This window comes from Osmerus eperlanus, chromosome 16, assembly GCF_963692335.1.
Source record: "Osmerus eperlanus chromosome 16, fOsmEpe2.1, whole genome shotgun sequence".
Taxonomy (NCBI): domain Eukaryota; kingdom Metazoa; phylum Chordata; class Actinopteri; order Osmeriformes; family Osmeridae; genus Osmerus; species Osmerus eperlanus.
Window position 1 is genome coordinate 2,971,049 of NC_085033.1, and position 27,552 is coordinate 2,998,600.

The following is a 27,552-nucleotide window of genomic DNA, read 5'->3' on the forward strand; positions in this document are numbered from 1 at the left end:
TAATACACTTGCCGTGCATGTCCGCTTTTTCGCTCTCGCTCTTTCTCTTTAAGTCTCTCCTTTTTTCCTCTCTTTAACTCCTCTCTCTCTTTAGCTCATCTCTCTCTATGTCCCCCTTTAACTTAGCTCTCTCTTGCTCTCTCTCTCTCTTTTTAACTCCTCTCTCTCTCCATCTATCTCTCTTCCTCTGTCCATCTCGTACTCACTTCCCGAATAGGAAAATGAATGCTTTTCGAGGGCACCATTCATCACCAGTTATTTCCCTCTCTTTGTGGTTGGCAGTAAAAAAGCACTTAAATGCACATCAACAGAATAACAGTCATTTCCATGCATGTTTGCACTCTGGTAGTTCTCATTAGCGTGCCGGCGTCTCCCCCCCCCTCCCGTGGGTTCCCAGGGGCCCCGGCAGTTTAAAGAGCGCTCTTTACGAGCGCTGCTGGAGTCCAACGGCACGGCCCTCGTGGTTCGGCAGACAAGCACGTCTCTCATTTGGAACTGCCAAACGATCAATTCTGCCTGGACGCAGGCATTTCCATCACCCCCTACCCCTCGCTCCCATCAGTAGCACGCCCAAAGCAGAATTACTTAGATTCGTGGGGTCCTCAAATAAATGAGCGTGTGTGTGAGAAAGAGAGAGATAGAGGGGTGTTAGTGTGTGTGTGTGTGTGTGTGTGTGTGTGTGTGTGTGTGTGTGTGTGTGTGTGTGTGTGTGTGTGAGCTTATGTATGTGTTTCATGTGGTATATGCTAGTGTGTGTTGTCACCTGTATATTTATATTTGGAGTGTGTGTCAGCTTGTGCAAGCCCACACATGGATGAACAGTGTGTGCCCAGTGTTGGATAGAATCAGGATTAAGTTACTAAGTGAAGCTACTACCCAGACTTAAACAGTACTGTGTTTGCACCCTGATGCTCAGACAGACAGACAGACAGACAGACAGGAGGAGCTGGTTATGGTGCAGCTACAACAAAAAATCCATGTCCTTGTTTGGTAAACTGACAATTCTTCATTTTATCATAGCTCATTAACCATCATCCAGACCACAGTTCCACAATTTCATTTCTTTCAATTATTTTCATGCTTCTCTTTAAGGTAACCACAAATGAGCTCAAATGAGCTGAGGACAATATTATAGAACTGTCTGCCCAGTGATAGATATATCACCAGTTCTTTGTTCTGGCAATCTCATAAATAACTATGTGAAAATGCCCAAAACGCTACAACAGTAGAAAGCGCATAGACATGAAAAAATAAGACTCTTTTGAATGTTTCATTTGAGTATCTCTGCCATTTGCATTACCTCCATACAAATGGAGGCTCCGGAAAGATGTAGTGGAGAATCTGGTTATTCGCGCTGTGATGTGGTGTGACTAGTGAATCAGGTAGCATAATACCTGATTGAAATGTAAGCTCTTATCTTGCTTCCTAATGGGGCCTCCTGTAATCAATAGAGGGTGGGCCACCATGACAGAAACTCATGTTTTTCCATTTGAATAGACTTCAACCAAGCCCAATCACTCCATTATCCTTGGTGAAGGTTGCATGCTAACATAAAATGCGATTCAGAGACGCCAAAAAAAAAAAACCCCAGCAGATTGATGATATCCTCAAGAACGAATGTGTCTTAGCCAGGTAACCATCTCCATATTATTTAAAGGCTGTTCTCATTTGTACACCTACTGAAATAAGACAGAAGCTGGAGAGCTACATCTCTTGAATATTGAACGCAGCTTTTTTGATTAAATCGCCGGGCCCATTTTGTCTATTGCTCGCATTCATAAGACACCTTATCTTAAACTAGGGGCCTCTCCTGCTTGTTAAGCTGCCTAGCTCTCCTTGGCAAGTTCCAATCTTTACTCCTGAATTAAAAACAAGGAAGTGAGAAGACACCCACGCAATGTGACATGCCCGCAAATGACTGTAGGTACATGACAGAATGACCTCCCAGGTGAAGGTTTTGTCGCAGCGTACGTCACTAACTGCGTACGCGCCTCACATCCTAGCTCCCTGGTTCTTTGCTGGCTTCGTGTGTTGAACGTGTTTCTGCGTGGGCTGACTGGTGTTGGCTTTGGTAGTCGAGCACACAGGTAGCCTTCCCCCTCAGGCTCCGAGTCGCATTTCTGGAGCCTTCTCTGCCCTCCTGCCGCGAGTGGAGAGTGTGTGAGGAGTTTGATTTCCGCGGCGGGCCATAATGAAGTTTGACATTTAGTTTGGTGAGAGCAGCAGAGTGCGATCAGGCCTTGATTAGTGCAGACTAATTGAGGATAATAAGGGGGAGGCGGTGATTGTTTCTAATTTTTGCCATGAATTGCAGCCGTTGCTTTTGATTGAGGACAGTGCTGCCGTGTCAAGGGGCCTGGCCAAATCACAGTGTTCCGCACCCGGAGCTCCTTGAATTACAGCGGAAAAGAAAGCTCTCCCCCTCTTTCTCTCTCCCCCTTTTTCTCTCTCCTTCTCTTATCTCCCTCTCTGGTTCTCATTCATTCTCATGGAGCCGACGGCAGGGCCAAGAAGCTGTTACCGGTGGCAACCCCCTCTTTGTCTCGCCCACAGTCTTCATCGTGAAGCAGGTTTAAACTGTCATTTGCACGACGGGAGTGTAATGCTCTGTAATCACAGGTTAGCCCGCTACCTAGCCTGGTGCCCAGGAGAGGCTGTACTCAGCCGAGTGGGGGAGAGAGAGAGAGAGAGACCCCCTCATTGCACACGCTCCCAGAGGGCCTCAGACGGCGGTAAGCGTAGGTTAATAACAACGTATTGAACTCTGGGCTCCCTCACACACCTCCGTCTGAGAGACTAGCTGGAGACCAGATCTGAGCCTTTTAACTGTTACCTGTAACCCAACCCTGAAGATAGGGGGTCTGGAGAAGGGAAGAAAATTCCAGAGAAGCTGGTGTTTATGTCATGGAGTATGAGTAGGTTTTGGTCAGATGTTGTTACTCATTAATATTTAGGGCTGGCTGCAACCAATGATTTTACCACTTTGAATCGTGTCCCTTTGTGTCCACCTTTTCCAAGGCGGTATTACTTAAAAAGAGCTATGTTTGTGCCACAGACAAAGAGCTGGTCGAGGCATCGTGTTGAAGTGATAGTAGACCCCAGGGGATCATTTTTCCACAACACCGAGGGGCATAAATTGATAATTAGACGTGTGTATGAAGCCAACCCTCAAGGCAGGGGGCAGCCCTCCCCTTTCACCTCAAGCGACATTAAACAAACGGCTGACGTCCGTTCCGGAGTTGTCGCCAGTCGTCTCTCAGAAACCTCCGCCATAAGGAGCGGGGCCCGGCTGGGACAGATGCTGGGGGTGGGGGGGGTTACGTCGGACCCCTGTGCCCCCAGCTGTCTGCGCCAGCTAATGACTTGTCTCTGGGGGGCTGTTGTAGGGCAAGGCAGGGAAATTAAAACAGACGCCGTCGACACGCCGGGTTCTACATGTGCGTCGGTGGCCTGCGCCCCGCCCCTACCCTCCACCCCCCACACCTCCCATAGAGCGGCAGCCTAAGCCATGTCGGCCAGCCCCAGACTGGCTTTAGCTTTATTGATCAGGCCCGTCCATAATCCTATTTTGTTTCGACGTCACTGTGCGTTTTCTTCATGACTGGTGTGAAGTGATGGAAGAGAGAATTCAAATGTCATTAATTACAAGAGCTAACAAAGATCAAATTATATTTTATTCCCATATTACCAATCAACCTTTAACCTGTAGATATAGACAGGGATATACTCCAACACCCATAATGCTGTACCGGTTCAGTTAACCGAGACACGCATCAAAGCTCAACAGTATAGTTCTTAATGTGTGTGTCTGTGTCGGTGAAAACAATTCCAGCCTATTACGTTGGCTCCTGCAGTATATTCTTGCCCACGCTTAAAGCAGCCAGCCCGGGGCTCTTTAAGGATCTCTAGTCTCCCTCCACTTGAACATCCTCAACCTCCTGCTGGGTTTGTCCCACTCATCCTCGACAGCCCCATCTCCCTAAAGGTAATGACCAAATTAGGCCTAATGTTGTACACTAGCTAATGGCACAGCTACCACATTATAGAATGCGCGACTGGCAACGACAACAGCAATAATCCCTGAGCCCCCTTGTCCTGGCTCTGCGCCCCTGGGGCCAGCACGCTGCACGGGGAAATGAATGGAGTTTGCCACACTACAATGAGCTTTTGATGGGAGACAATGGAGGGAGCTGGCAGCACCACACGGGGTGGGACGTGGAGAGCAATATGGGGCCCCATCCACTGGCCCTCCCATCCTCCATCCCTCCATCCTCCGGGCCCCCGGCCCCCCCCCCCGGCCCTCTTTTCTCCCAGATCCGTAATGGCATCCGCGGGGGGAGCGAGAAAAATAAAGAATGAAGGGAGGGGGGGGGGGGGGGGGGGGGGGAAGTGATGTCAAATGTCAGGAAGGCAGAAAGATGGCAAGCTGACAACCTTCCATCCTCCCTCCATCCCCTCCGTCTCCTCCCTCGGTGGGCCCACAGTGACGCAGGTTATTATCACATTTATAAAGTCACTTACGGGAAACCAAGCGGCCTCTTAGCCCCCTGTCACTCGACGGCAGCCCACAGAGAGGCTGGCTGGGGGCTAGCCTAACCAACCATTTGTTAGCTGAGCGCACCGTGTACCTGTTCCTCACCCACTGTCTCAAGTCATCCCTACCTGACTGACCTCCCCCTCCCGCCTGCCCCCCCCCCCCCCCCCCCAAAACACACACGCACCTTCACACACATTTTCTCAATCTAATGTGAAACTCTGTGTGCATCCATTATCATCCATAGGATGTGTACGTCCTGGTGATGTATTTATATTGGTACTAGAGGGAGTTTCTATTCTGCGTTTTTATGATTTTGGACTCCGAATTTTATGATTTGGATCCCCTGTGCATTCAACATACAGAATTTGCTCTACATTACATTATGCTGATGTTTGATCTAGTTATAGGTGTACTAGTTGATTGGGTGAGTTTTCCCTCCATGCTCACAGAATGCATGTGTCTACCTGTCTGTCTGCCTGCATGTCTCTGTCTGTAATCCAGCCAATGGGATGGGCGATGCCTCCACAGGCAGCGCCGGGGTGTGCAGCGCCACCAGCCCCAAGCTGGAGCCGCCTCCTTCGCCACACGCCAACCGCAAGAAACACAGGCGGAAAAAGAGCACAGGCATCACAAAGCCAGACGGGCCGTCCACGGGCAACGAAGGTGAGACACCGACTGGAGCTAGACAACGCTGTCGCAAAGTAACAACCCTCTCTCTCCACCCAATGACATCAGAGTCTTCTCCCAGGCTCATGTCTGACGGTCAGTTGTAATCATATTTCACCCAATATTTGGCTTTGCATCCAAGTGGCTGTCCTTGATTAGAGTGTGGTGTATTTGTGGTCAGCCTACCTGTGTTTTGCCCCCGACGGTGACGTCGTGTGAGCCAAAGAAGCTGTGATCCCTTCGTCTCAGCAGGGGAGGGCCATTCAACCCTCTGACCAATTAAGAGCGATTCTGTAGGCCCGATGATGAATGGAGCGCTTTAATTGGATGGCATTGTGAATACACAGAGTGGCCTCTCAGAGGCCATCAAACCGATGTCACCGGAGCAGGAATCAATCAATCAACATGATTAATAGGCCGCATCTTAACAACATTGGCACAGGCGTTTGGTGACGAGGTGTGGTATTTATTTTTAATTTATAAAATTAAAAGTATTGCACTTTCAGCGTGAGGCACTGACAGCATCTCTTGGACTTTGAGGGAATCTGTTGGCCGCTTCCTTTAAACACACAGTGTGGGTATTTGAGATCAAATGGATATTCCCAAGATTATTTTGGCCCTTGTTTCCTCTGTAAACTTGCTTTCACTTGCATACCATTAAATAGATGTTAATGGTCCAGGACTGGGACTATCACAACCACCCTGCTGTTGTAATGGGCCGGGGCTGTTGAGTGACTGATGGTGGACATTAGGGACTACGGGGTGAACAGTCACAGCGTACGGAAGGGATCGTTAGTGGACATTAGTCCCTCCAGATACCTCCTTTGATAATTGAGAGTACCCTGACTTCGGAAAATAGGCTACAATACCTAGCCTTCAGCCGTGGTTCCCAGCATGTGTCACTGTGTGGAACAGGTCGACTCAAAAGTTTTCTTTCCCATCAAAGAAACACATTGTTTTTCCATCCTTTCTCTTTCTCTCTTATCCCCCCTCCCTCCCCCCTTCCTCCCCCCTTTGATATTTTCTATTAGCATCAGCTTGTCTGTTCTGCTGAATGCCTCAGGAATACAGACATATTGCTTAAATATCGGAGTCAGTCAGCTGTAAGATGCAGGTTCTGTGTCTCAAAAGAAGGAGAAGAGGAGGAGAGACGGGATCCTTGAATAAATTGCGATCAGTTTATCTCATTTACGGGGCAATCAGAGCCCCGGAATGCAGGCCGAAATTGAATTTGAGTAGTTCTGAAGCATCATAAATCAAAGGAGCTGTGTGCGTTTTTAGGTGAGCAATCGTTGGGAAATGTTAGACAAGACACTGGTGAATCTGTTGCGCTAATGCCTGTAAACCAGAAACAGAACTTAGCAAGCTAAATGTTGTATGTCACAGAAATGTGGGAGACGCTGACAAACATCAATAGCGACAAAAAAAACAGATGGACGGACATGTAATTGTCGCTGAAACTGTGTCGTGGAGACATTTTCGGAGAACCGCTTCCCCTCAGAGGAAGTGTCAGCTGTGAACTGTGCAGCTTTACCCCTCGCGCTTTAAGAAACGCGACGTTGAAAGACAGCGCAAACGTTTCGCCGCGTCGACTGCCGTTGTGCGCTTTCACGCTCCGACCCAAGCGCCGATAACCTGCTCGCTGTCTGAGCTGTGCAGTGTAATGAACTTCTCATGTGCTTAAAGAGTGATGCAGGATGCATAGCGGGGCAACTGACAGCCTCTTAATGTGTTTCCCAGCAGCCTCCTTGGCGATGAGCTCTCTCAGCGCGCCGCTCTCCTTAAAACCCACTGGAAAATCGATGACCGATAAAGAGTTGTGTTCGAGGGGAGCTCCCATTGATTAATGCAGACTGTCAGGGAACGCCATTAACGTATCTTCTTTTTGGGGTGGAAGGTGTATCAAGTTTTTATTTTTTGTTTGGTAGGGTAGCGTGTTGTGTGAGAGCAGACAAGGGTAGAAGTGGAGAGAGCGAGTTGGATAATTTTGAGAGGTGAGACTTGGCACAGACTGGAATGGCTTTGGAAATGAAGATATTCCCATTGGCAGGATCTTGTTGGTGTGGGAGATTTAGGTTTGGATGGGTAACATTCTTAATTGACGTTAGGTTGCCAAGGTCTTGATATCTTAAAACTGTTTACTCATAGTAATACTAATACGTGAACTGACATGTTCCTGCCTGCTGTCACTCACACTGTAATCCCCTGACAGACAGGTAGCAGGTAACCCACTATGAGAGGCCCTTCTGTAGGTCTCTCCACCTCAGTGAGGTAATGGTTAACATCCTCTGGAGTCCAGCTGAGGATTAGAAAATGGAGGTTTAACTGCCTGTGCTAATGGTGGGTGTTTATCTCAATACTTTGTTTTGTCACTCCCAGACTCTGTCTCATTTCCCAAAGCTGTCCCTGGAGCCTCTGTTCCTGTAATGGCTCTCCTCGGCTTCAACACGGCGCTTCGCAGGGAGACAACGGAATAACAAGATTCTCATTTGGGCTCCATGCACACTGCCCACAGATACACGTATAATTGACCGTGTTTTCCTTTTGCCGTATCGCTAAGTGTAACTCCTATTAGGATTTTGTGTTTGTTCTAGGGTTTTTTCTTCTTCACCATCAGGTTGTTGAGCACTGCGTGTGTGTGTGTGCGGGTGTGTGTGTGTGCGCGTGCGTGTGCGTGTGTGTGGAAAAGTGTGAGTGCGGCTCCTTCCACGTTTCCGTGTGCGAGTGCGCGTGTCAAAGAGATGGAGAATGCACCCTGTCTCCGTGCTCGCCTCTCGGAGGTTGCTTGTGTGTGTGTGTGTGTGTGTGTGTGTGTCGTCCCCCCCACCTCCCCCCGAGGCCCCTGTCCCAGTAATGGCCTGCTCCTGATTGCTCTGATACAGGTTAGGAATATTGGCTTTAATGATGTGTAAAATGAGCAAGCAGCCGCTGTGACATTTACAGATGGCACCGCCTTGGCCTGTTCTTCCCAACTGCTCGTTCATTTACAGGAACGGGGAGCACTTGTTTAAGTGACCACCTGACGCGGGCCCCTACACAACACACAGCGGCAAGGCGGCGCACGTTTCGTACCAAAACAAAGTGTTGTGGCGCAGTGTCATCAGTTCAACCAGACATACACACACACTAGCTGTTGTACACACACACACACACACACTAGCTTTTTAAAGCCTTTCTGGTTGCCCCAGGGAGATGGATCTCACCAAGGTGCAAGTGGAGGGTGATAGAGTTGAGATTGAGGAGAGGCTGGCTGGCTGGGCGCTGGAGACGGTGCCGCTGGCCTCCGCCCTGAACCCCAGACTAGAGGGCCTCCGCCCTGAACCCCAGACTAGAGGGCCTCCGCCCTGAACCCCAGACTAGAGGGCCTCCGCCCTGAACCCCAGACTAGAGGGCCTCCGCCCTGAACCCCAGACTAGAGGGCCTCCGCCCTGAACCCCAGACTAGAGGGCCTCCGCCCTGAACCCCAGACTAGAGGGCCCAATCTGGGCTTCAGCTCTCCGCTGGAGCCCCTGCTGCCACTCACCAGAGCAGGGCAGGACCACCATCCTGTTGCGTCTAACCCTACGATGCTCCAGGGACGACATCATAATACAGTTAACGATAACCCATGACTGACTGATCATAGTACGGTTAACGATAACCCATGACTGACTGATCATAGTACGGTTAACGATAACCCATGACTGACTGACTGAGGGGGCTGTTCCAAGTTTGCAGATTTGTTAGTTAAAAGTGGGTGTTTATAGTTGTTTAAATGATGACATAGCGACATTTCTGAATCAAGGGCCTTCCAGGTTAGAATGGTCGTACTTTAGGTCAGTCTTACTACTAACCTTGAAAAGGACCACAGTATATTTTTTATGCACGTTTATACAAGCGCTTGCAAGGCAGCTCTAAACTAAACTAATCTAAACTAATGTGTTCACAACCGCAAAGAACAAATAGTTACAGTCAATGTCTGCCCTTGCCTCACTATTCTCCTCATCGCTCCCTTCCAAATGTTGGGCCTCTCTCTCCCCCCTTTGAGGTCCCTGTACCTCTGGCTCAAGGTCAGTGTGCCCCTAAAACTTCATCCATCTCTGACTCATCCACTACATGCTATGGCTATTGTCTCTACTCTAATCCACATCACCCATGTGATTAACAGTCACATGCTCATATTCAACCACTTCACTTGGGTCTTTAAGTAACCCTGTTACTTTAAAAACGTATATTCTAAGTATCAATTCAATACAGTAAAGCTTAGGAATGTCCATATTTGTCTTCAATGACATCCAGTTGGTTATTACACCTCACACATCTCTCTCTCTCCTCACAACAACATTACAGTCTTATCTCCATTTTATTATGCCATGTTAATTAAAGCAAATCATCTTTGCCTCGTTCTACCCAGTTGCCCCCCCCCCCCCCCCCATCACATTTAGATAGCATTCCTCCATATCCTCCCACTGGCTTCAGCTATGTTAATCCAGTTCTAATTGACAGGGACTTGTTGATTGTGTAGCTGGTAGATGATACGGTGGCGGGGGGTCAACGCTGATGTTAATGTGACAGAACTGCTCGCTCCCCAGTTAGCGTGGCGCTAACCTGACCTATTGGGTAGCATCAGGAGAGCTAATGATGCTAGCAGCCTGCCATCATGGGCAGCTGCCCGTTCCATAGCAGGGACACCTCGGCCCATCGTTCACGCTCATATCCTTGCCTTGGAGGAGGATGTGCTGACCCTCGTCATCACATGCCATGGAAAGGGGGATTAATTTGGTTTACGCAGTGCAATGGCCTTTTCAGTTGCCTCTCCTGCATTAAAAAGCAATATGCGATACTGCATCTGCTCCTAACGATGTCGCTGGTGGGGCTACGACACTGCAACAGAACCCTGCTCCCTTCACACCCTCTCCCTCCTCTCTGGTCGGGTTAATGTCCCTCTCCTCTCCTCCTGGTGGTTCTAGTACCGTACTCTTGTTATAGTACACATGGAGACTTGTTTTTGCCGTCCCCTCATCAGTTTATGAAGGCAGCCATTCGTTGCTTTTTTAATCTCCATAATGAAAGTGTTTTAATGCCTCCAATTTATTGCCTGGTCAGCCAACGAAATAATTAGCTTTGTTCAGGTTTTTCAGAGACGAAACCACAAGTGGAACATCATTGGACTCTAAGGAGAGACACACAAATTGAAGCATTTTGAAGGGATTTTGAAGGCCATCTCAGAGGTTTTTAATGTGTCTGTAAAATGACTACATTATTCTTTGGCGTGGTTTTCTCTGTATTGTTTTTTTTTTGGCGCTGAAGCAACTCCATCTACTGAGCACCAACTGCAAATGTCACATGTGGTCTGTGTCTCGAGCACCTTGACTCTAACTGCTTCCATAAACCCTCTTGCCCTGTACGTTTATATAAAGACCCTCTGAGTCCTGTATTGATTCTGTGACCTGTAGTCGATCTCACAAACTAAATCAGATAATTGAAGTTGGTGTAGGGCTAATTGGATTATAGCTTTCCCCCTGCAGTGATGGCCCTCCACTAGCACGTTGGGATTGCTCCATTAGTGCTGTCTGTCGGGCATCTGTCATCTGGCAATGTCTCCTGTGCCAGAGCGAGGTCATTTCTCCAGACAAGGAGACGGAATTGATTAGAAATTCCAGCTGTGATCATATCTCTGATGAAGCAGACCAGGTTATGTAATGATTTCGAGTGACAACAAGGAGAGGTTTCCGTGGTGAAATTGGTCATTGAATTGGACATCTGTTTCGTTTTTGGACGTGATCCTTTTGTGTGGCACATACTCACACAGTCACAGATGCCTGTTCCCCCCAAGTTTTTTTGTTCAAGAACTACACAATGATGGCTCTGTCTTTGATAAGAGTTAATACCAAACTTGTCCCACACGCACTCAAACCATTTGAAGAGGTACGGAGAGCTGTGTAGCAGAGCGCCATCTTCCCCTGTGAATATCCGCCTCCAGTCCTCTAAACATGGTTTATGCAAATGACGAGCGCTATTTGCATAGCCATAATTAGGTAATTACAAATCGTTTGGCAATGAGATCATGCATGAGCAGAGAACAGAGGATTTACATCACTCACATTGTACTGTAGCGGCTTAATGAATTGCCTCTAAGCAGAGGAGGCATTATGATGCCGTGGTATAGCATATGTCGTGTCAAAGCCCCCAGCCCATATGACAGGTGACATTTCCATAACGGCTGCTTCATCATCAGCAGTGTATTACAGATTAAACGTCTACATCCCATAGTTAATATCCTACAGATGTGCTCCTAATTAGGTTAAATAAACAGGATTCCTGGAAAAGGCATGTAAGAAATGAGACACTAACAGAAAAACAGGTAGTATAAATGCACAGGATGTATAAATGCTGTGGTTGTTTGTAACAACCAGTTATGCTAAGTGCATTATAGCACTGGTCATTATTTTCAAGGGTGCACAATCAGTTTTGAGTAGGGTTGTCCTCATCGTGCTTTAACAGGACATCCATGCCCCGACTATCAATTACATATCAAAGAAATCAACAACAAAAAATAACTTAATTCAAGCACTTGACCGTCTGCCTGCGTTTTTTGCGGCATTGTCCGTAAATAGCCCAGCCATTTGGAAAATTACAATTCTCGTCACACACCTCCAGCTTTTGACTTCTCCGTCCACCGTAATGTATCCCGAGCATCAGTGGGTAATTTGTGTTGTTCTGTTCCAGAGCAAGAGGAGTCGTTTGAGTTTGTCATCGTGTCCCTGACCGGCCAGATGTGGCACTTCGAGGCGTCCACGTTCGAGGAGCGAGAGCTTTGGGTCCAGGCCATCGAGAGCCAGATCTTCGCCAGCTTGCAGTCCTGTGAAAGCATGAAGAACAAGGTGGGCGCCCGCGCCAGCCAACACAAACAGAACCCTGAGGTCCACCTCAGCGTTCTGTCCTGTTTGATCTCTGATGACATGAACTCCATGCGCTCCACACGTGTTTAGTTTAAACACAGCCGTGCCGTTACAGCGTTAACCTGCGCCGTACCCCCCATCATCCAGCAGAGGGTTATATGTTGTCACACAGACAACCCCCCTCTCTCTCTTCTGTCTCCTGGACTGTCTGTGAGCCGTCACTCGTGGGAGGCTGTCTTGTCAGCCAGGTTCAGTACATTGTGGGGTATCTCTTATTAGGGCTGACAGACATCCCTGTGACAGGCTGTGTCAGCGTGCTGGGGAGACAACACCTCATTTTTACATTCCCCTCCCTGCCTCTCTTTCTTTCTTTCTGTCTCTCTCTCTCTCTCCCCCTCCCTCTCTGTCTCTCTCCCTCCCTCACTCTATCAGCATTCAAAGCCTCCCACCCCCCCGTTCCTCTCCTCCTCCTCTCTCCCCCGTCTGCTGGGATGTTTCTGACCTCCTGTCTCTGTGTCCTCCCCACAGTCTCGGCTGGGCAGCCAGAGCGACGCGGTGGCCATGCAGTCCGTACGCAACGTGAGAGGGAACAGCTTCTGTGTGGATTGTGATGCGCCCAGTGAGTACTGTCTCCACGCAATCTGAAACACCTCAGGGATCAGCGACGCACCGAGCTGTTGTCTCAAGCCTGCCTTGGGAGTGGTATTTGCGGTGGCTCACTGGATAAGGACGCATACCACATCGGCTGATGCCTTACGGCAGCGGCATGGGTTCGAATCCAGCCTGGGACCTTTGCTACATGTCTTCCCTTCTCTCTCCCTGTCTTGCCACATTTCACTGAAAGCTGTCCAATAAAGCATAAAAAGGCCTCAAGATTTGTGTTAAACCTAAAAGATTGCGGTACTATTTGTCTGAAACGACTTCCTCTCCCATCTCTCCAGACCCAGACTGGGCCAGTCTGAACCTGGGGGCTCTGATCTGCATCGAGTGCTCAGGGATCCACAGAAACCTGGGCACCCACCTGTCTCGCGTGCGCTCCCTGGACCTGGACGACTGGCCCGTGGAGCTCAGCATGGTGATGGCGGCCATCGGGAACGCCATGGCCAACAGTGTGTGGGAGGGGGCTCTGGAGGGCTACAGCAAGCCTGGCTCAGACTGCAGCAGGTCTGTTCACACACACACACACCTCTATTGTGTCTGGGTCTGTCATTGTGGTATAGCATGGGCCTAGATTTGAGTATACATCTGACAATATTTCAGTATACATCTGACATACATTTGAAAACAGCAAATCTGTCCCCCACACTTTTTTGCAGAAAATATTTATCGCCCACATCCTCAGTTTAAAACAAACCTTCGCCCCTGCAATATAGTATGCAATTGTTTTAGTTTAGCCTCTTGTCCTTTGATATATTTCTCTCTCTCTGTCTGTCTCTCACTTTGTTTCTATCATCTGTCTTGTCTTAAGACCCATAATTCACAGCGTGTCAAGTGTGACATCATTTGGAGCCTAGGTGTTAAAGGCTCCACTCCGAGTAAACTGAGCCTGTCACTTGGGGTATGAGTGTCACTCTGGTGCTGGAGACCAGGAACCCCTTTACATGACAGCCCCACCGGCCCTACGTTCTACCAATGAACCAGAACTTTCTCTTTCATCAACACATCACTGCTGAAATAGATGTCCAGTGCATTTGCAGGAAATGGGAAGCACCTCCACAATGATTTTGAATCAGTCTGACAGTTCACTTTGAACTAGGTTGTGGACAGGTTGAGTTGTACTTCCCCTCTGTACCTCCCCTCTGTATAAACCAGTAAGAACCCAGACCAGAAAATGTTTCAGTTTTGGGTTGTTTATCTCTGGTTGACAGGTTAGGCCAAGCCAGCCCGCCTGTCTAATGGCCTGGGATGAGGAGGTGGAGGTAATTAAGCAGCCCATTGTAGTGTTGGCCCCCCACCCCAGGGGCCAGGCCCCAGGGCTCCTTGCCTGCCCTGTCACATATCCATCACTGGGGGGGGGGGGGGGGATCGCTGTGCCTGTCAGAGAAGACAGAGGACAGCACTGTTCAGGTCATAGTGTCAAAGACCCAAACACACCACACACACACTGGGTCTGTCGTGCTGTTTGAGGGTTCGAAGTCTGCTTCGAACTGCCATCGCTTCAGCGGAAACAGAACCCCTCCATAGGGAACCATTGGAAGGTGATGTCAGATTAAGGTTCTAGATGTTTTGTAGACCGCAGACACATTTGAGTCGATTGTCGACAGGACGGCGTCCTATCTCTGTCTGTCTGGCTTGCCCACGGAGGTGCCGTCTGAATTGAGCGATGGCCCACAGTTATGTATCGAATGGCCAAAGCGCCTCGACGTCGACTTGATGAAAGATTATCGATGTTGATTCCTCTCCTTTCCCCCCGTCAGTCTTCCCTGAGTCGCCTCGGGGCGCAATGTTTTTCATTGTCAGGAAAATCTGATCTCATCCTGGGGGGGAGGAGGGAGGGAGGGAGGTAATTTCTTCATTCTCTCCCCCCCCCCCCCCCCCCCCCCATCAAACAAGCATTTCTCTACTTACACCCATTAACCCACCCTGGGAGGAAGAAACCACCACTCGTTTATCTCATGGTAATCACTGATTACTATGTTCTCCTTCTTTTGCTTGTCGTCTTGTCGCGGGCCTTGTTCTGGGGAATAAAAAACATCCGTCTCCAGCTTGCATCTGAAGTACATGTTTCCCAGGTCGTGTTCTGGAAACGTGAGGGAGGGACGTTGACTCACCTTGTCTCGCCAGGCCTGTCAGACACGTCCCGTCCCCCGCCCCCGCCGCCCCCCCCAGAGAGGCCCCGTGTTTTAATTGTGTCACCGTGTTGACGCAGAGCATCTTTGTGATGGCGCCCAGGCAGTCGAGCCGCTGCGTCCTCCGTCTGCTAAACATTAGTGACACCTAATCTAAACGATTCAGTAACTACCTGAAGATGGGGCCCCGCCGACTGATCGAATGTCTCCTGCTACACTAGTTTTTATACCTCATTTTTTGGTGGTGGGGGGGGGCTTTTAGAAATTTTATTTAAGATGCATTCATCCACAAGATTGGTTTAGCTTCTAGAATCCAGAATTGAGAATGGGGAGAATTCAACATGCTGGTTGTTGTGGTGAAGATTCACAGACGCTCCATAATAGATGTGGCATTGTCACTTTTGGTCAGGCTATCCCATATCTTTCCATATCTATGTTCAGGTGGATGTAGTCCTTTTATTATCTGCTGCACATTTACTATATACACTACTATACGTCAATGTGGATAAAACCGCCTGCTGAATGAATGCATGTAAATGTATATTCTGATATAACAGCTTAATAATATCACGCCAGAAGAGTTCAGATTAGATTCATATCTTGGATTACAATGTATGTTTGAAATTATTCATGCGTTTGAATGCCAGTTAGGGAGTGGGTCCATCAATAGATCATGATGACATAAATGACTCAGCTCACATATAAATGACTCAGCTCACATAAATCTCAGCAATCTCAGCAATGTCTGCAGTCAGCATATTGGTGGGGAGTTGTTCTTTTAATTAGCACCTGGCTGTCGTCGTGTTCTGCACGTCTTCTCTAATTGGCTGGCACGCTCGTGAGAGAAAATAGCGCAGACTGTATTAACTGGTACTGGGGAAGCCACTGGCTCATATTAACCTCAGACCTCACGGAGTCTCTCTCACACACACACACACACACACTTAGAGCACACACAGACCAAACCTCACGCGCACACACACACGCAGAGAGACAAAGACAGACAGGCGCACACAGGAAGAAAACACACACTTCCAAACACGCACATGCGCTCTCCCTCACACACACTCCTTCTCATTTGGGGCGATGTCCCGGAGCGTGGACGGATGTGGACGGCTATCCCTCACCGACGCGGGCCTCTCACTGTCACCCTCTGTGGGCTCGCGGTGCCCCGGGCGAGGGCCAGGTAATAGCTCTGATGAGAGCCCTCCACTTTGTTTCAGAAATAATTTGCCACTCTCACCGCCTGCAGGTCCCGCGCTGTAATAAAAATGAATCACACCGCTAACCTCTCCAGACCTCGGCCTGCTCTTTAACTCCTTCCTCCCTGGAGAACTCTGCGTGTGGCCGTGCTCCTCGGCAACGCGACGGCGGCGGTGTGTGTTACTGGCAGAGAGCGGAGGGTTCTCGGGCGGGGTAATGACTCTGGCGAGCTCCCCCCCCCCACTCCCACCCGCGCTCGCTCGCTTCCAAACCTCTGAGCTCGGAGACTCGCTGGCTACTCACAGGTTAGGGGGGGGGGGAGCGAGAGCGCCAACTCTCTGAAGAGGCTTTAGAATAGCTGGCCTTGCCAGGAGCCCTGGTGGAGGTGGGGGTAATTAATTTAGACAAATGAATGGCTGGGACCCCCTGTCCAGGACGCTCTCGCTTTCTCTCCCTCTCTCGCACACTTTCTCTCTTCTCTAAATGAAACCCACAGGTCAGTAATTAGTAATTAAAAGGGACACGCCGTGGTCACTAATTATCCACGTCACTGGGTTTCAGGGCCAGGTAGACAAGGCCACAGCTAGATTTAGGGAGCGTTCGATTCTGCTATATTAGAGCTGTGATGAATTCCCTGGCTAACGAAAACTCACCGTCGCGTCACCAAATAGGAGATGCATTCCGATGCAAAGTCAACTTCACGTTGAAGGATTTGTTTGGGTTAGGGTTAGGGTTAGCGATCCTCTGCATGGGTGTGTGCATGTGTGCATGTGTGTGTGTGTGTGTGTGATATTGTCTGGGTGCTTTGTGGCAGAGGGAAGGGGCAGTAGGGGTTAACAGTGAGAGCGTTTAAGGGTGTTAGTCTTGCTGGCACAAAAACACAGGCACTCCATCATGAGGGCTCTGACAACCTCATTAATGTCACAATATATTCTAGTCATCTCGCTGCCTGGGGCTCACAGATGCTCCTCTCATGGCCCCTCTTAAGAGAGGCCACTCCACAAAACAACCTTTTGATTCCAGTAGGAACGATTAGGTCTGTCTAGACCCCGCTATGGGCATGGCTGAAAAAAAACACCACCATTCGAGTCTATCCCCGAAATTCTGTTTCCTGGTTGAATTGCTGTGTTGTTGTAACCCCTAGTGCAGGATAAGGGTTTGAAACTGTACCCTGTTGACCATAGGGAGCCTTATTTAGCACTTTAACAGTTGTCCTTTAATGTGTGGCTCGCTCATTGCTCGCCCCTAGCAACCTTTGAAGCTCTGGGGCCCAGTTTTCTCTCTCCCTGTGTGTGTGTGTGTGTGTGCGTGTGTGTGTGCGTGTGTTTTTTTTTTTCCTTCTTTCCTCCTTCTCTCTTCCATTTTCTGTCCTCTTCTTTCGCTCCCAGCTTTTCAACATGGGAGAAGTGAAGCCGGCTGCATGGGAAGCAGTCCCGTACGAGCCGGCCGCCCCCACGGAGAGGCCTGTTTGGATTGCCCCCCGCCCCCCTCCCTTCTCAGTGTATCTATTTGATGTCTCCACCGTGAATGTTGAGGAGGGGGGGGGGGGGGGGTTGGTGGCCCTGATTGGTTAGGAGGGCCGGGCGTTGTCCCCGTTCTGAAAGACGGGGCGGCAAGGGATGGTGGGATGGACATCCTCCTCTTCACACAGGCCACTGAGGGCACCTTTACATCGGAGAGGAGAGGAGCGCACATTCCCCGGCCTCCCCTTTCCTCCGACGCCACGCCCCCTCTGTCACACTCTCTCTTTGCCCCAATAAATCCCCATTTGCCTTTTGTCTTTCAGGCTTGACTAATTACCCTTGTTTGTTCCTCTTTATGTGAATGCAGTCATGTGTTCTTGACTCTGTGGGCTGGGTTTAGGAGAATCATTCCGCCATTTGCCACTTAATTAAGTCAGGGTCAGAATCCATTGCTCAACTCGGGGCTTGGCGAGCCCATGGAATTATAAGGAGGCTTTTGTTTCAGTATTTTCTGTAATTGATGCTGCCAGGATTAGAGTGGACAGCACTTAAAAGCAAATGTGAAGTAGTATTTTTCACTTATTTGTTACCTATCTCTCTCTCTCTCTTTACTGTCTACCTATCTATGCTCCCACTGACTTGGGAAGTTCATGCTGCAACCAACTACAGTGTTCATAGTTCACAGAGACAAAGGCACAGATTTTCATTGAGCCCTCTCTGTCCCCTGAGCAACGCAATCATTTTGAGCAAGCATGTGCGCAAGACTGGGGAAGGAGGTGTGTGTGTATTTGTCTGCAAGCGTGATGGTCGTATTGTCTGTGCGTGTGTGTGTGTGTGTGTGTGAGAGGGTGAGCGTCGGCTTGATTTCCTGAATCTCCCCCCGCTGAGAAAGTTCCCTCTCTATCTCCTCTCAGCCCCCCCCCCCTTCTTTCTCCCTGTGCTTTGACATGCTAAATCAGCTGATTTTATTTTCTTCCTCCTGTGGAGAGGAAGTGTCCTTTTCAAGGGTCTCGGTTTTCCCCCTGCCTGCCTAAAACCCTACCTCTGTTTGGATAGTTTTTTTTCTATTCCAAACAAAAGACGGAGGCGGGATTACCATTTCACATCCTTTCACACTCTACCTTTAAAGTGGCAGCAGTTGAGGAATTTGAGACACCACTGCCTGACCACTGCTCTTGTTTTTTCTTCAAAAACCTCTTTAAAGTTGTGTGGTTGTTTTTGGAACTGAAGTACCGGGGTACTGTGGGCTTCTTCTGAAGTATTTGGCCCCGGTCTTGTGGCGGGGGCTAACAAAGTGTCCTCCAGGCTCCTTTCTCAGACGTTGACATCTTCTTAATGGTTCTCCTCAGCCTTTTTGCTTCCCATCTTGGTGCTCACTTTCTGCCTCATTTACCTCATGTCACTTCATTGCGTTCTTTGGTTATGGAACCCCATTCAGTAGTTACCTTCCCGAAGCCAACTTTGGACAACTGCCCTCGGTGAATTTTAGGACCAATTTCAAATATTAACAAATACTGATTTGTGGTTCATTTCAAAGCAGAGATGTGCTCTCATTTTGCATACATCTGGGATTCCCAGAAGCAGAACTTTCATGTTTTGTGAATCAGTTTTCTGGACAGTAGAAGGAAGGAAGGCCAACACCCTCCTACCCTGAGCTATCCACAAAGAGCTGGGGCACCATTGATCTCCTAACAGGCTTGTCCACACATAATGACAGACTAGAGTTTGATGGAGGGCTCACACCATAAAACTGCTGGCCACTGCAATTGCCTGTCATTAGGACTACATTGTTGCTCTTATAGCCCCTGCAGTCTGAAGAAAAGACTTATTTGAACTGTGTACAAAAGGGAAAGGTAACCTTTCTCAGATTTGAATATACAAATTTCTATTCAACTGGTCCTCACTGGTGGTCATAAAGCTTTGAGCTAATCTGCAAACCTTTAAAAGGACGCCTGTGTAAAAGCTAATACTCAACAATTTTAGCGATGGACAGTAAGAGGTGGAGGTAACTGTTTTATCAGTAAGGCTAAGTGGCTTTATGAGCTTCTAATGGCTCTTTGCAGTTCATCAAATTCCTGGGCCGGTGCTGACAAGGTCTGGCCTCTTGTTGGACAGATAATTAACCCCTGTGACTGAGGCCGGTGCTAGGGCTGTGTGTGTGTGTGTGTGTGCGCGCACGTGTGTGTAAGATGGATCCTGGCGAGGCGTGAGCCTGGCAGGTGACATATGAGTCTGGAATGTTCTCTGTCTGAAGAGGGCAGGCTACTACCCTCAGCCAGCTGCTATCATGAGGTCATAACGAGAAGTGTCAGGGCTGAGGCAACTGTTACCGGGTTGCTTTCATCACAGCTCCTGGGATAGAAGAGGAACACGCAGACAGAACACACCAATAAACAAATCTACGACGATGACGGCGACCAAAAAAAAAGAAGTCGGCAAATCTTTGTACTATGTTTTCCACACACGCTGAACTGAGCCCTGTTTATTTTCAAGTTCTCTCAGCATAATTGAGTGATTGAATGAGGTGAAGTAGCGTGTTGGCTGTGCTTGTTGGTAGATGGTGTGAGTGGTGTAGTGAGTGATGTTGGTGCCCAAGCCCATGGCAGGGTCTCTGGGGAGCCTTGTCACTCTAACCAGCGGAGCCGCTGGGCCCCTATCAGCGGCAGCCCTCTTCTCTCTGTCACTCACCCACACACCCAAACAACGGCGCCTTTCTACTCCCCTTATCAAGCCGCCCACGGGGTCACAGGGTCAGCACCACACTGGGCATGCTCAACCATTCACGTATTGATTTAGAATATTTTCGACCCCTTTTTTTTTTTTTTTTTTTTTTTGGACAGTTTGTGTGTGGGAAGAGAAAGAAACAAGAGGTCAAGATTGAGAGCGATAGATAGAATTCGGCCTGGCCGCGGAGCGAAGGCCTTCTATTCTCTGCCTCCGGCTGCAGTTGAAGGAGCCCCACATCACCGCATCCCTCTCTGGCTGCCATTCAGCCCCATCGATCGGGCTCCGGGCCGGGCCACCCCTGGGGAGGCCTGGACCCACCAAACACGGAGCCTCTTTTGTGGCAATCCACCGGTTCAGACTGACGACTGACAGCACTGATAACAGCATGTCCCCTTCCCTCCTGTATTGTCCACAGCAGACATGCTCTGTTCACAATGTGTAACCTTTAGATAGCTGGCCAGACTTGAACCCTGCTGCCGCAGACTGTAATCAGCGGGAGGTGGGGTAATCGCTAGGAGAAGCATCTGGCTCTTCAGTGCTCCCTCATCTCAACAATGGCCTGACAATCAGGGACCTGGGGTCGCTCTCACTCCACCGCCAGAGAAAAATGGTGCTCATTCTCCAGTGCTTTTGGATCTGAAGAATAACTATTAGGACTAATGGGAGAAATCCCTCCACAGTATTCCGGTTAAATACGACCTATTATGTTAAAGCGGGCCCAGTTTCTGCCCGGTGCAGCAAACTGCAACTCATCTGTTGGGGCCTCTTTCTCCGTCCTCCCAGAGCCTCTCTCTCTAACCTGTCTCTGTTTTTCCCGCCTCCAGGGAGGAGAAGGAGCGCTGGATCCGGGCTAAGTATGAGCAGAAGCTGTTCCTGGTGGGGCTGCCCCAGTCCGACGTGCCCCTGGGCCAGCAGCTGCTCCGGGCCGTGGTGGAGGACGACCTGAGGCTGGTGGTGCTGCTCCTTGCCCACGGCACCAAAGAGGAGGTGAACGAGACGTACGGAGACGGCGATGGCCGCACCGCCCTGCACCTCTCCTGCTCCATGGCCAACGTGGTCATCACCCAGCTGCTCATCTGGGTGAGTCGGCGGGAGGGGTTGAGGGGAGATGAGGGTTCAAAGGTCAGGCGTTTGTCCCCGGATGGAGCGGGGTGACGGTTGATTTGGGATGGGGAGGGAACTGGAGGGGGTGGTTTTGGAAGGGATGGATGAACTTGAATGGTGCTTTTTGAAACTTCTTGGTGTCTAGACACTGACAGGGAAGCTCTTTTCTATCCACCAGGGACCGCAAAAGTAATTATAAGCTGTATTTCAGCACGTATGACGCTAGTCCACAACTTGGGTTTGAGAAACGCTGAACCAGACCTGAGTTTCTCTGTTTTTCAAGTCTTCCCCCACTGCCTACCTCACGGGCTTCTCTCCACAGTACGGCGTGGAGGTCAAGAGCCGGGACGCTCGCGGCCAGACGCCGCTGTCCTACGCCCGGCGGGCAGGAAGCCAGGAGTGCTCGGACATCCTGCTCCAGCACGGCTGCCCCAACGACGCCAGCGGCCAGGCCAACACCGCCACGCCCAACATGAGCCGCCGGAACCCCAACGTCAACAACAATGCCCAGTGCGAGCTCAACCGCAGCGTCAGCATCATGTAGAGCCCGGAGAAGGAGCGGACGAGTGTCACTCACTCTCGCACATACACATACACACACACACACACACACACTGTGTTCCATATACTGTGTCCCTCCTCCCCCTCCACCGTCTCATACTGTGTAAACTAGACTGTGTCAGTCAGAAGCCATGGACAGAATGCTTTTATTAGATGGCGAATGTTGGGCGTCTGTTTTTATATTGTTTTTTGCTTTTATTTGTTTGTGGAATTATCATCGCAGAGATGTGACAGGCGCAAACGATCATGATAAGCTTGAAGAATTTTGTGATTAAGCATCAACCAAACAATTGTCAAGCAGCATCCCTACGAAAAGCATTTTTTTAATGCTTGAATGTTTATTTTATGTGTTCCTCTTTTGAAGCAAAACCATTCTTTGTTTTTAGTTTAATGAGCACCTCCATTCTTTCACACGTCCATGCTGTAATGTAGAAGGACTTTCATTGTTTGGGAACTATTGGCTGAAGGGTACCACACATGCACGCACCAAGAAACTCATGTAGAGTTTAAAAGAAATGGGTTTGATCCAGAAATTAGGGCTCAAACTCTTGACATGCCATTTCTACCAAGAGGCACAGCAGGTCCAGAAGAACATTCAAAATGATTGAAATATTTTGCTTCAGAGGAAAACAGTTGAAATCATTTGACATAAAAGAGTTGATTGCACAATGCGTTGTGGGAGCAGAAAAAAAAAGTCATTTGTTCTTCCACCCTTATCGTGATCCTCTTGCAAATCATCCATGATTATAAGGGAATAAAGAGGAATACTGTTTTATGACCATCAAGCCGAATGGTTTTGTAAAGATGCCTCTTCAATCAAAAATCATTGAAAGGGTTGATTGAAAGAGGGAAATTGTATCATTATGACATCTTTGTTGAAGTAATTTTCTGACTGGTTAAAGTGTTTTGATAATTGTTTGACACAGAAACCCTATCCCCGTTTTCCAACCGCACACGTTCTGGAATATCTAATCTCCTCCTGTGGCCAAAGGTTTGAGATCGCTATACACAACAGCTTCTCCTGTTGTTGCTGTGAAACGTGTGGTACTATGTGTGCGTGGAAGTGTGTGTGTGTTCAGAAACCTGTTTGTGGACACTGTTGGGAGAAAAGGTAAATGCCTACAGTGGTTTGGCCTGAAGATTACAGAGCAAAAAGCTGTGCAGACCTGTACAAAGTAGTTCTTCCTTCAGTTTGTGGATTTTTGGAACTGTTGCCTCTCATTTCTTAAAATGTGACTTAAACTAACCCTCGAGCCCCTAACCAAGAATCTGTGTGTTGAGATTGAGCTCTGTCCTGAGATTTCAAGGGCCAAGAAGGGGTGCTGGGAGAAGTATAGATGACTTTACACTCTGATTCATCATGTGTTTGTGTGTATATATCAGTACTTGTCATTATAAACCAAGGCGAGGTAGTGGGATAACAGGAATATTGAAGTGGCACAAACATTTTCTTTATTTGCTTCTGCCATTTTGAGATAAAAGGTCAAGTTTACAATGGCACTGTTTATGTTTACAGAGCAAAGCCTCCTCGTATGAATTTGGTACATTGATCATCTACATGGTTTTGTTGAATCTTTCAGTATTGCATTTTTTAGAAGCTCTACAAAATCGAGTTGTGGTCAGTTAGTAACAGTGTGTAATAAGACCAAGGGAATTTATTTCCTTATTCTCTTCAATTCAACCAAATCAAATTCAAACTGAAAAGTCAACAGAGCTTGTAGATAGCCTTAATTTACTATGGTACAATATAGTTGTCCTTCTCTCCAGTCAGAATGGGTACAGGTGGCTGTTGGACCGACATATTTCAATTAGTTTGCTAAAGCATTTCAAGGCATGTCTGATGAGAAGTTCATATCGTAGTATGCAGTAGGACTACAACAACCTATGTCCGATTTCCCATATAAACTAAGAGAAATGTAAGAAACTTGCTTGACTAGAACCCTTATTCAATGCAAGTGATTCCCTCTCCAAAGACAGGATATACTGTAAGTGTAAATATTAGTTTAAGAAGCTCAAATTCGCAATAGCTGCAACCACGTACCACTGGGGACATTTTTGTGGACCGACCGACAGAGCAAGCTGCAGAGCGGCTTGTCACAGCAAGCAAGATGTATTCCACCAGACATGCACCCAGACAGCAAGATGTATTCTACCAGACATGCACCCAGACAAATACATTGAAATGGTTTTAGGTCTACAGTCACCATATTTGACTTGTAAACCCTTTTTTGGTATGTTGCTTAAAAAGGTTTTGCCCTTGTTTTTAATCATATTTTAGGTACTTCTGTGTATCTACATTATGTGACCGTTTGAGGTACTTTGTGTATAATGATGTACATTTGACATATTTATAATGCAGTATGTAAATATTGTTTTTTGTTTGTTTAATTTTCCTATTGAATTTTGTTTTTCTTTTTTTTACGTTCAGAACGTGAAACAAAGCAAAGCTAAAGAGTTACCCATTGTGTGCTTGGACGCTTGGCTGACTGTTGACCTATTAATAAACACTCCAATAAAACAATGCAGCCTTTTCTGGATTTGGGGAATAACTGTGTGAAATGTCTTCGTATTCACCCCTTGATATTCTATTTGGTACGATAGCTGAGATTACCTACTAATACTATGTTAGTATTCTTACTTTGAAACCTCTTTCTAATATACATCTTTACTTTGATGTACACACGTCCGTCGAAAGGAGTCCCATTCTGTTCTACATGACTGCATCTGGGTGTTGTGAGTGAGTGCTACGACCTGTCAAGGTAGGTCGGACCACAGGACTGACACATTTATCTGCCTCTGTCCCCAAGAGCCATGAAGGGCCATAAGCTGGTCACTCTAACATGCCACCCCACAGGTGTGTCACTGTGGAGAAGCATAGCCAGCCTGACCTGTTGGTTTGTGCGGTCGGGGGAGGGGGAGGGGCGGGCCACTGAGGCGTGCGAGAGGGCAGGGCTCAGACACTTCCTCCGCCAGTGTTTGGGGTAAGGGGGGGCTGCCCCCTTCGTTTCCTGCTGGCGAGGCCCCCCAAACAGGCTCTGAAAGAGGATTAAGATAAAGAGGCAGCCTCGGTGTCAGGCACAAGGAGCCGGCAGGGGGAAAGTGAAAGGTCTGGGTGTCGAGAAGAGTCAGCCCCACACTAATCCACTCTTTACTTCCAGCTAATCTCGGCACACACACACACCTTCTTCCTCCCCCTGTTTTCTCTCTCATCGCCTGCCTCTTTCTAATGGCTTGTCTTCCTCCTTCCTTGAGACACACCAACATTTACTTGTTACATGTTACTCTTCGGTGAATAAAGTGTTGCCATCGACATGTTCCTCTGTGATACCAGCGGGTTAAGCCATGCAGCTACAGTCAACTTCTATGCTGAATGCTACTGATAGACCTCAGGATGTCACCACAGATCCACAGACTGGTTTTTCCATAGCAGATGACTGAAAAGAGAGGAAGACTCGCAACTTGTCAGTTTAGATAAATGACCTCCCTGATTGCAGAGGTGGACACCTTGACGCATGGGCCCACAAGCACCTGTGTGTCTACATCTGCAAACCAGTACATCCATATTTGCAGAAGCTTGCTTGTCCGGCAAGGGACTACCCTGTCACACTTATGCACGGTCACTCTAACACACTACCCTGTCACACTTATGCACGGTCACTCTAACACACTACCCTGTCACACTTATGCACGGTCACTCTAACACACTACCCTGTCACACTTATGCACGGTCACTCTAACACACTACCCTGTCACACTTATGCACGGTCACTCTAACACACTACCCTGTCACACTTATGCACGATCACTCTAACACAACTACCGCAAAGGTATGCTCGCATAACGATTTGTCGAAAACCAAAGTGTCCGTGATTGCCTACGCTCTTTCTTCTAACATCCTTAATGTCTTCAAGACTTCACTTGTCCTCTTTGCCTCCCAGTGCCAAATGTTATGTCTTTTTTAGCCAGCCTTTTATTTTGACCTGCAATTATACAACGAGTATCTTATTTTCAGAGCTTCCTCCTGACAAGCCTTAGATATCCATTCATCAATTTCCCCTCCATCATGCGTGAGCAGCGGCCTAGCAGGCTTTCGTGTTCCACCCGACCCCTACTGACCCTGCGCTGGATCCATGTCTCTACACTCATTTCCATATCCTTGAACCTCTCGCTAATCAGTGGATCTCTCAGCGCATCTTTCTTCTCTCTCCTCACCTCCCTCCCTCTCTGTGTCTCTCGCGCCCTCGCACGCCTCGCTTGCTCCCCTCTCTCCACCCCCTTTCTCACCACCCCTCTCGCTTTCCACCTCTCTATCTGCCACATCCTCTCCATCCTCCATCCTCTTGTCCCTGTCTTTCCTTCTTCGCTTCTGTTGAAGCCCTCGTTTCTGTCTCTCTCTCTCTCTCCTGCTTTCTTGCTCTTCCTCTCTCTCTCATGCACTCTCTGTCTCACTCACTCTCTCCCTCACTCCCTCTTTCTCTCACACTCTCTCTCCCTCACTTGGTCTCGCCCTTTTTCTCTCTCCCCCCCCCCTCGGCTTGTGCGCTTTTCTCTGTTAATTTGCCTGAGAATGCATTAGCTGTAATGAAGGCTGAGGGCCGAGGGAATCCTCCAGGGTTCCATTAATCATCCCCCCTCAGACAGGCAACCTTGATTACAAGTGGCAAGAAATTCATTAGAGCCAGGCCTCTGACAACTCTTATCTCCGCCACTAGATCTGACTCATTAGGCAGCCAAATTAAAGCTATGATGGCCCTGATGAAACTCATCGCTTGTTTATCTTGTGCGATTTGATGCATCTGCCCATACATCACTGTAGCCTGAAAGTCCAGCAGACCCTCCCACGAAGTCAGACCTCCAGCCAGAGCACACACAAGCACTGCCCTACCGAGGAGGAAGAGCTGGCATGCTGTGTAGAATGAGAGGAGGATTGATTCAGAACATGCGCCTTACATGTCAATATAGGGTTTAAGTACTACATCGATTTAATGGATAGCCTACACTGCCCTAAGAATGAGATGAGCAGAAAAGTAACATGAATAATATGAGTGCACAACACAAGACTGCTTGTAATATGGCATCAGACAAATTCACAAAATAAGATCAACGAAACACATTACTTTACTGGTTCTGTTACTCTTAGTTGTGTGTAATCTCAAAAGCCTGAAATAGCTATTATACTGAGGCAGTATGTCATGAACTTGACATCCAGTATTAGTCAGTTCAGGGACCACTGGCTCACAAGACCATCAATCCTTACCTCCCCATCTAAGTGTGACAATCTTGATGCATGAGGCAGACACTAATAGATAACTTCATATTGCACTTGTGTTTTTATGTTATATTTTTATTGTTATTTTTGTTATTATTATTAAACGAACTGACAGTATTATCTTTTGGACTGAATGTTTACCTTGATACTGTCTAAAACGTTGGAAATAAATTTGATGTCTTACAGCTTACATTGAGTGAGGTGATTTCAATAAAATATAGGCATTATTTTATTCATGTTATGGTGAAGGAGATCAATGATGAGCAGTGACGATTGACGAACATCAATGAAGCCTGCCATGGCGGGCTTCTGAAAAGAGAACAGCTGAAGTTGTGTAGCGGTCAATTGTGTC

The 27,552-nt window shown here is 48.2% G+C and overlaps 1 protein-coding gene across 3 annotated transcripts in view; it reads left to right on the forward strand.

Moving 5' to 3' along the window:
* The window catches only part of agap3 (ArfGAP with GTPase domain, ankyrin repeat and PH domain 3), a 112,045-nt gene extending 87,577 nt beyond the window's left edge, over positions 1-24,468 (forward strand). For all 3 annotated transcript variants that reach the window (XM_062481092.1, XM_062481093.1, XM_062481091.1), the window contains exons 13-18: positions 5,039-5,200; positions 11,912-12,066; positions 12,613-12,703; positions 13,026-13,248; positions 21,091-21,346; positions 21,693-24,468. In XM_062481092.1, coding sequence (XP_062337076.1) covers positions 5,039-5,200; positions 11,912-12,066; positions 12,613-12,703; positions 13,026-13,248; positions 21,091-21,346; positions 21,693-21,914 — 1,109 coding nt within the window. In that variant the 3' untranslated portion in view covers positions 21,915-24,468. The remainder of the gene's footprint in view (positions 1-5,038; positions 5,201-11,911; positions 12,067-12,612; positions 12,704-13,025; positions 13,249-21,090; positions 21,347-21,692) is intronic.
* The last annotated feature ends 3,084 nt before the right edge of the window (positions 24,469-27,552 follow it).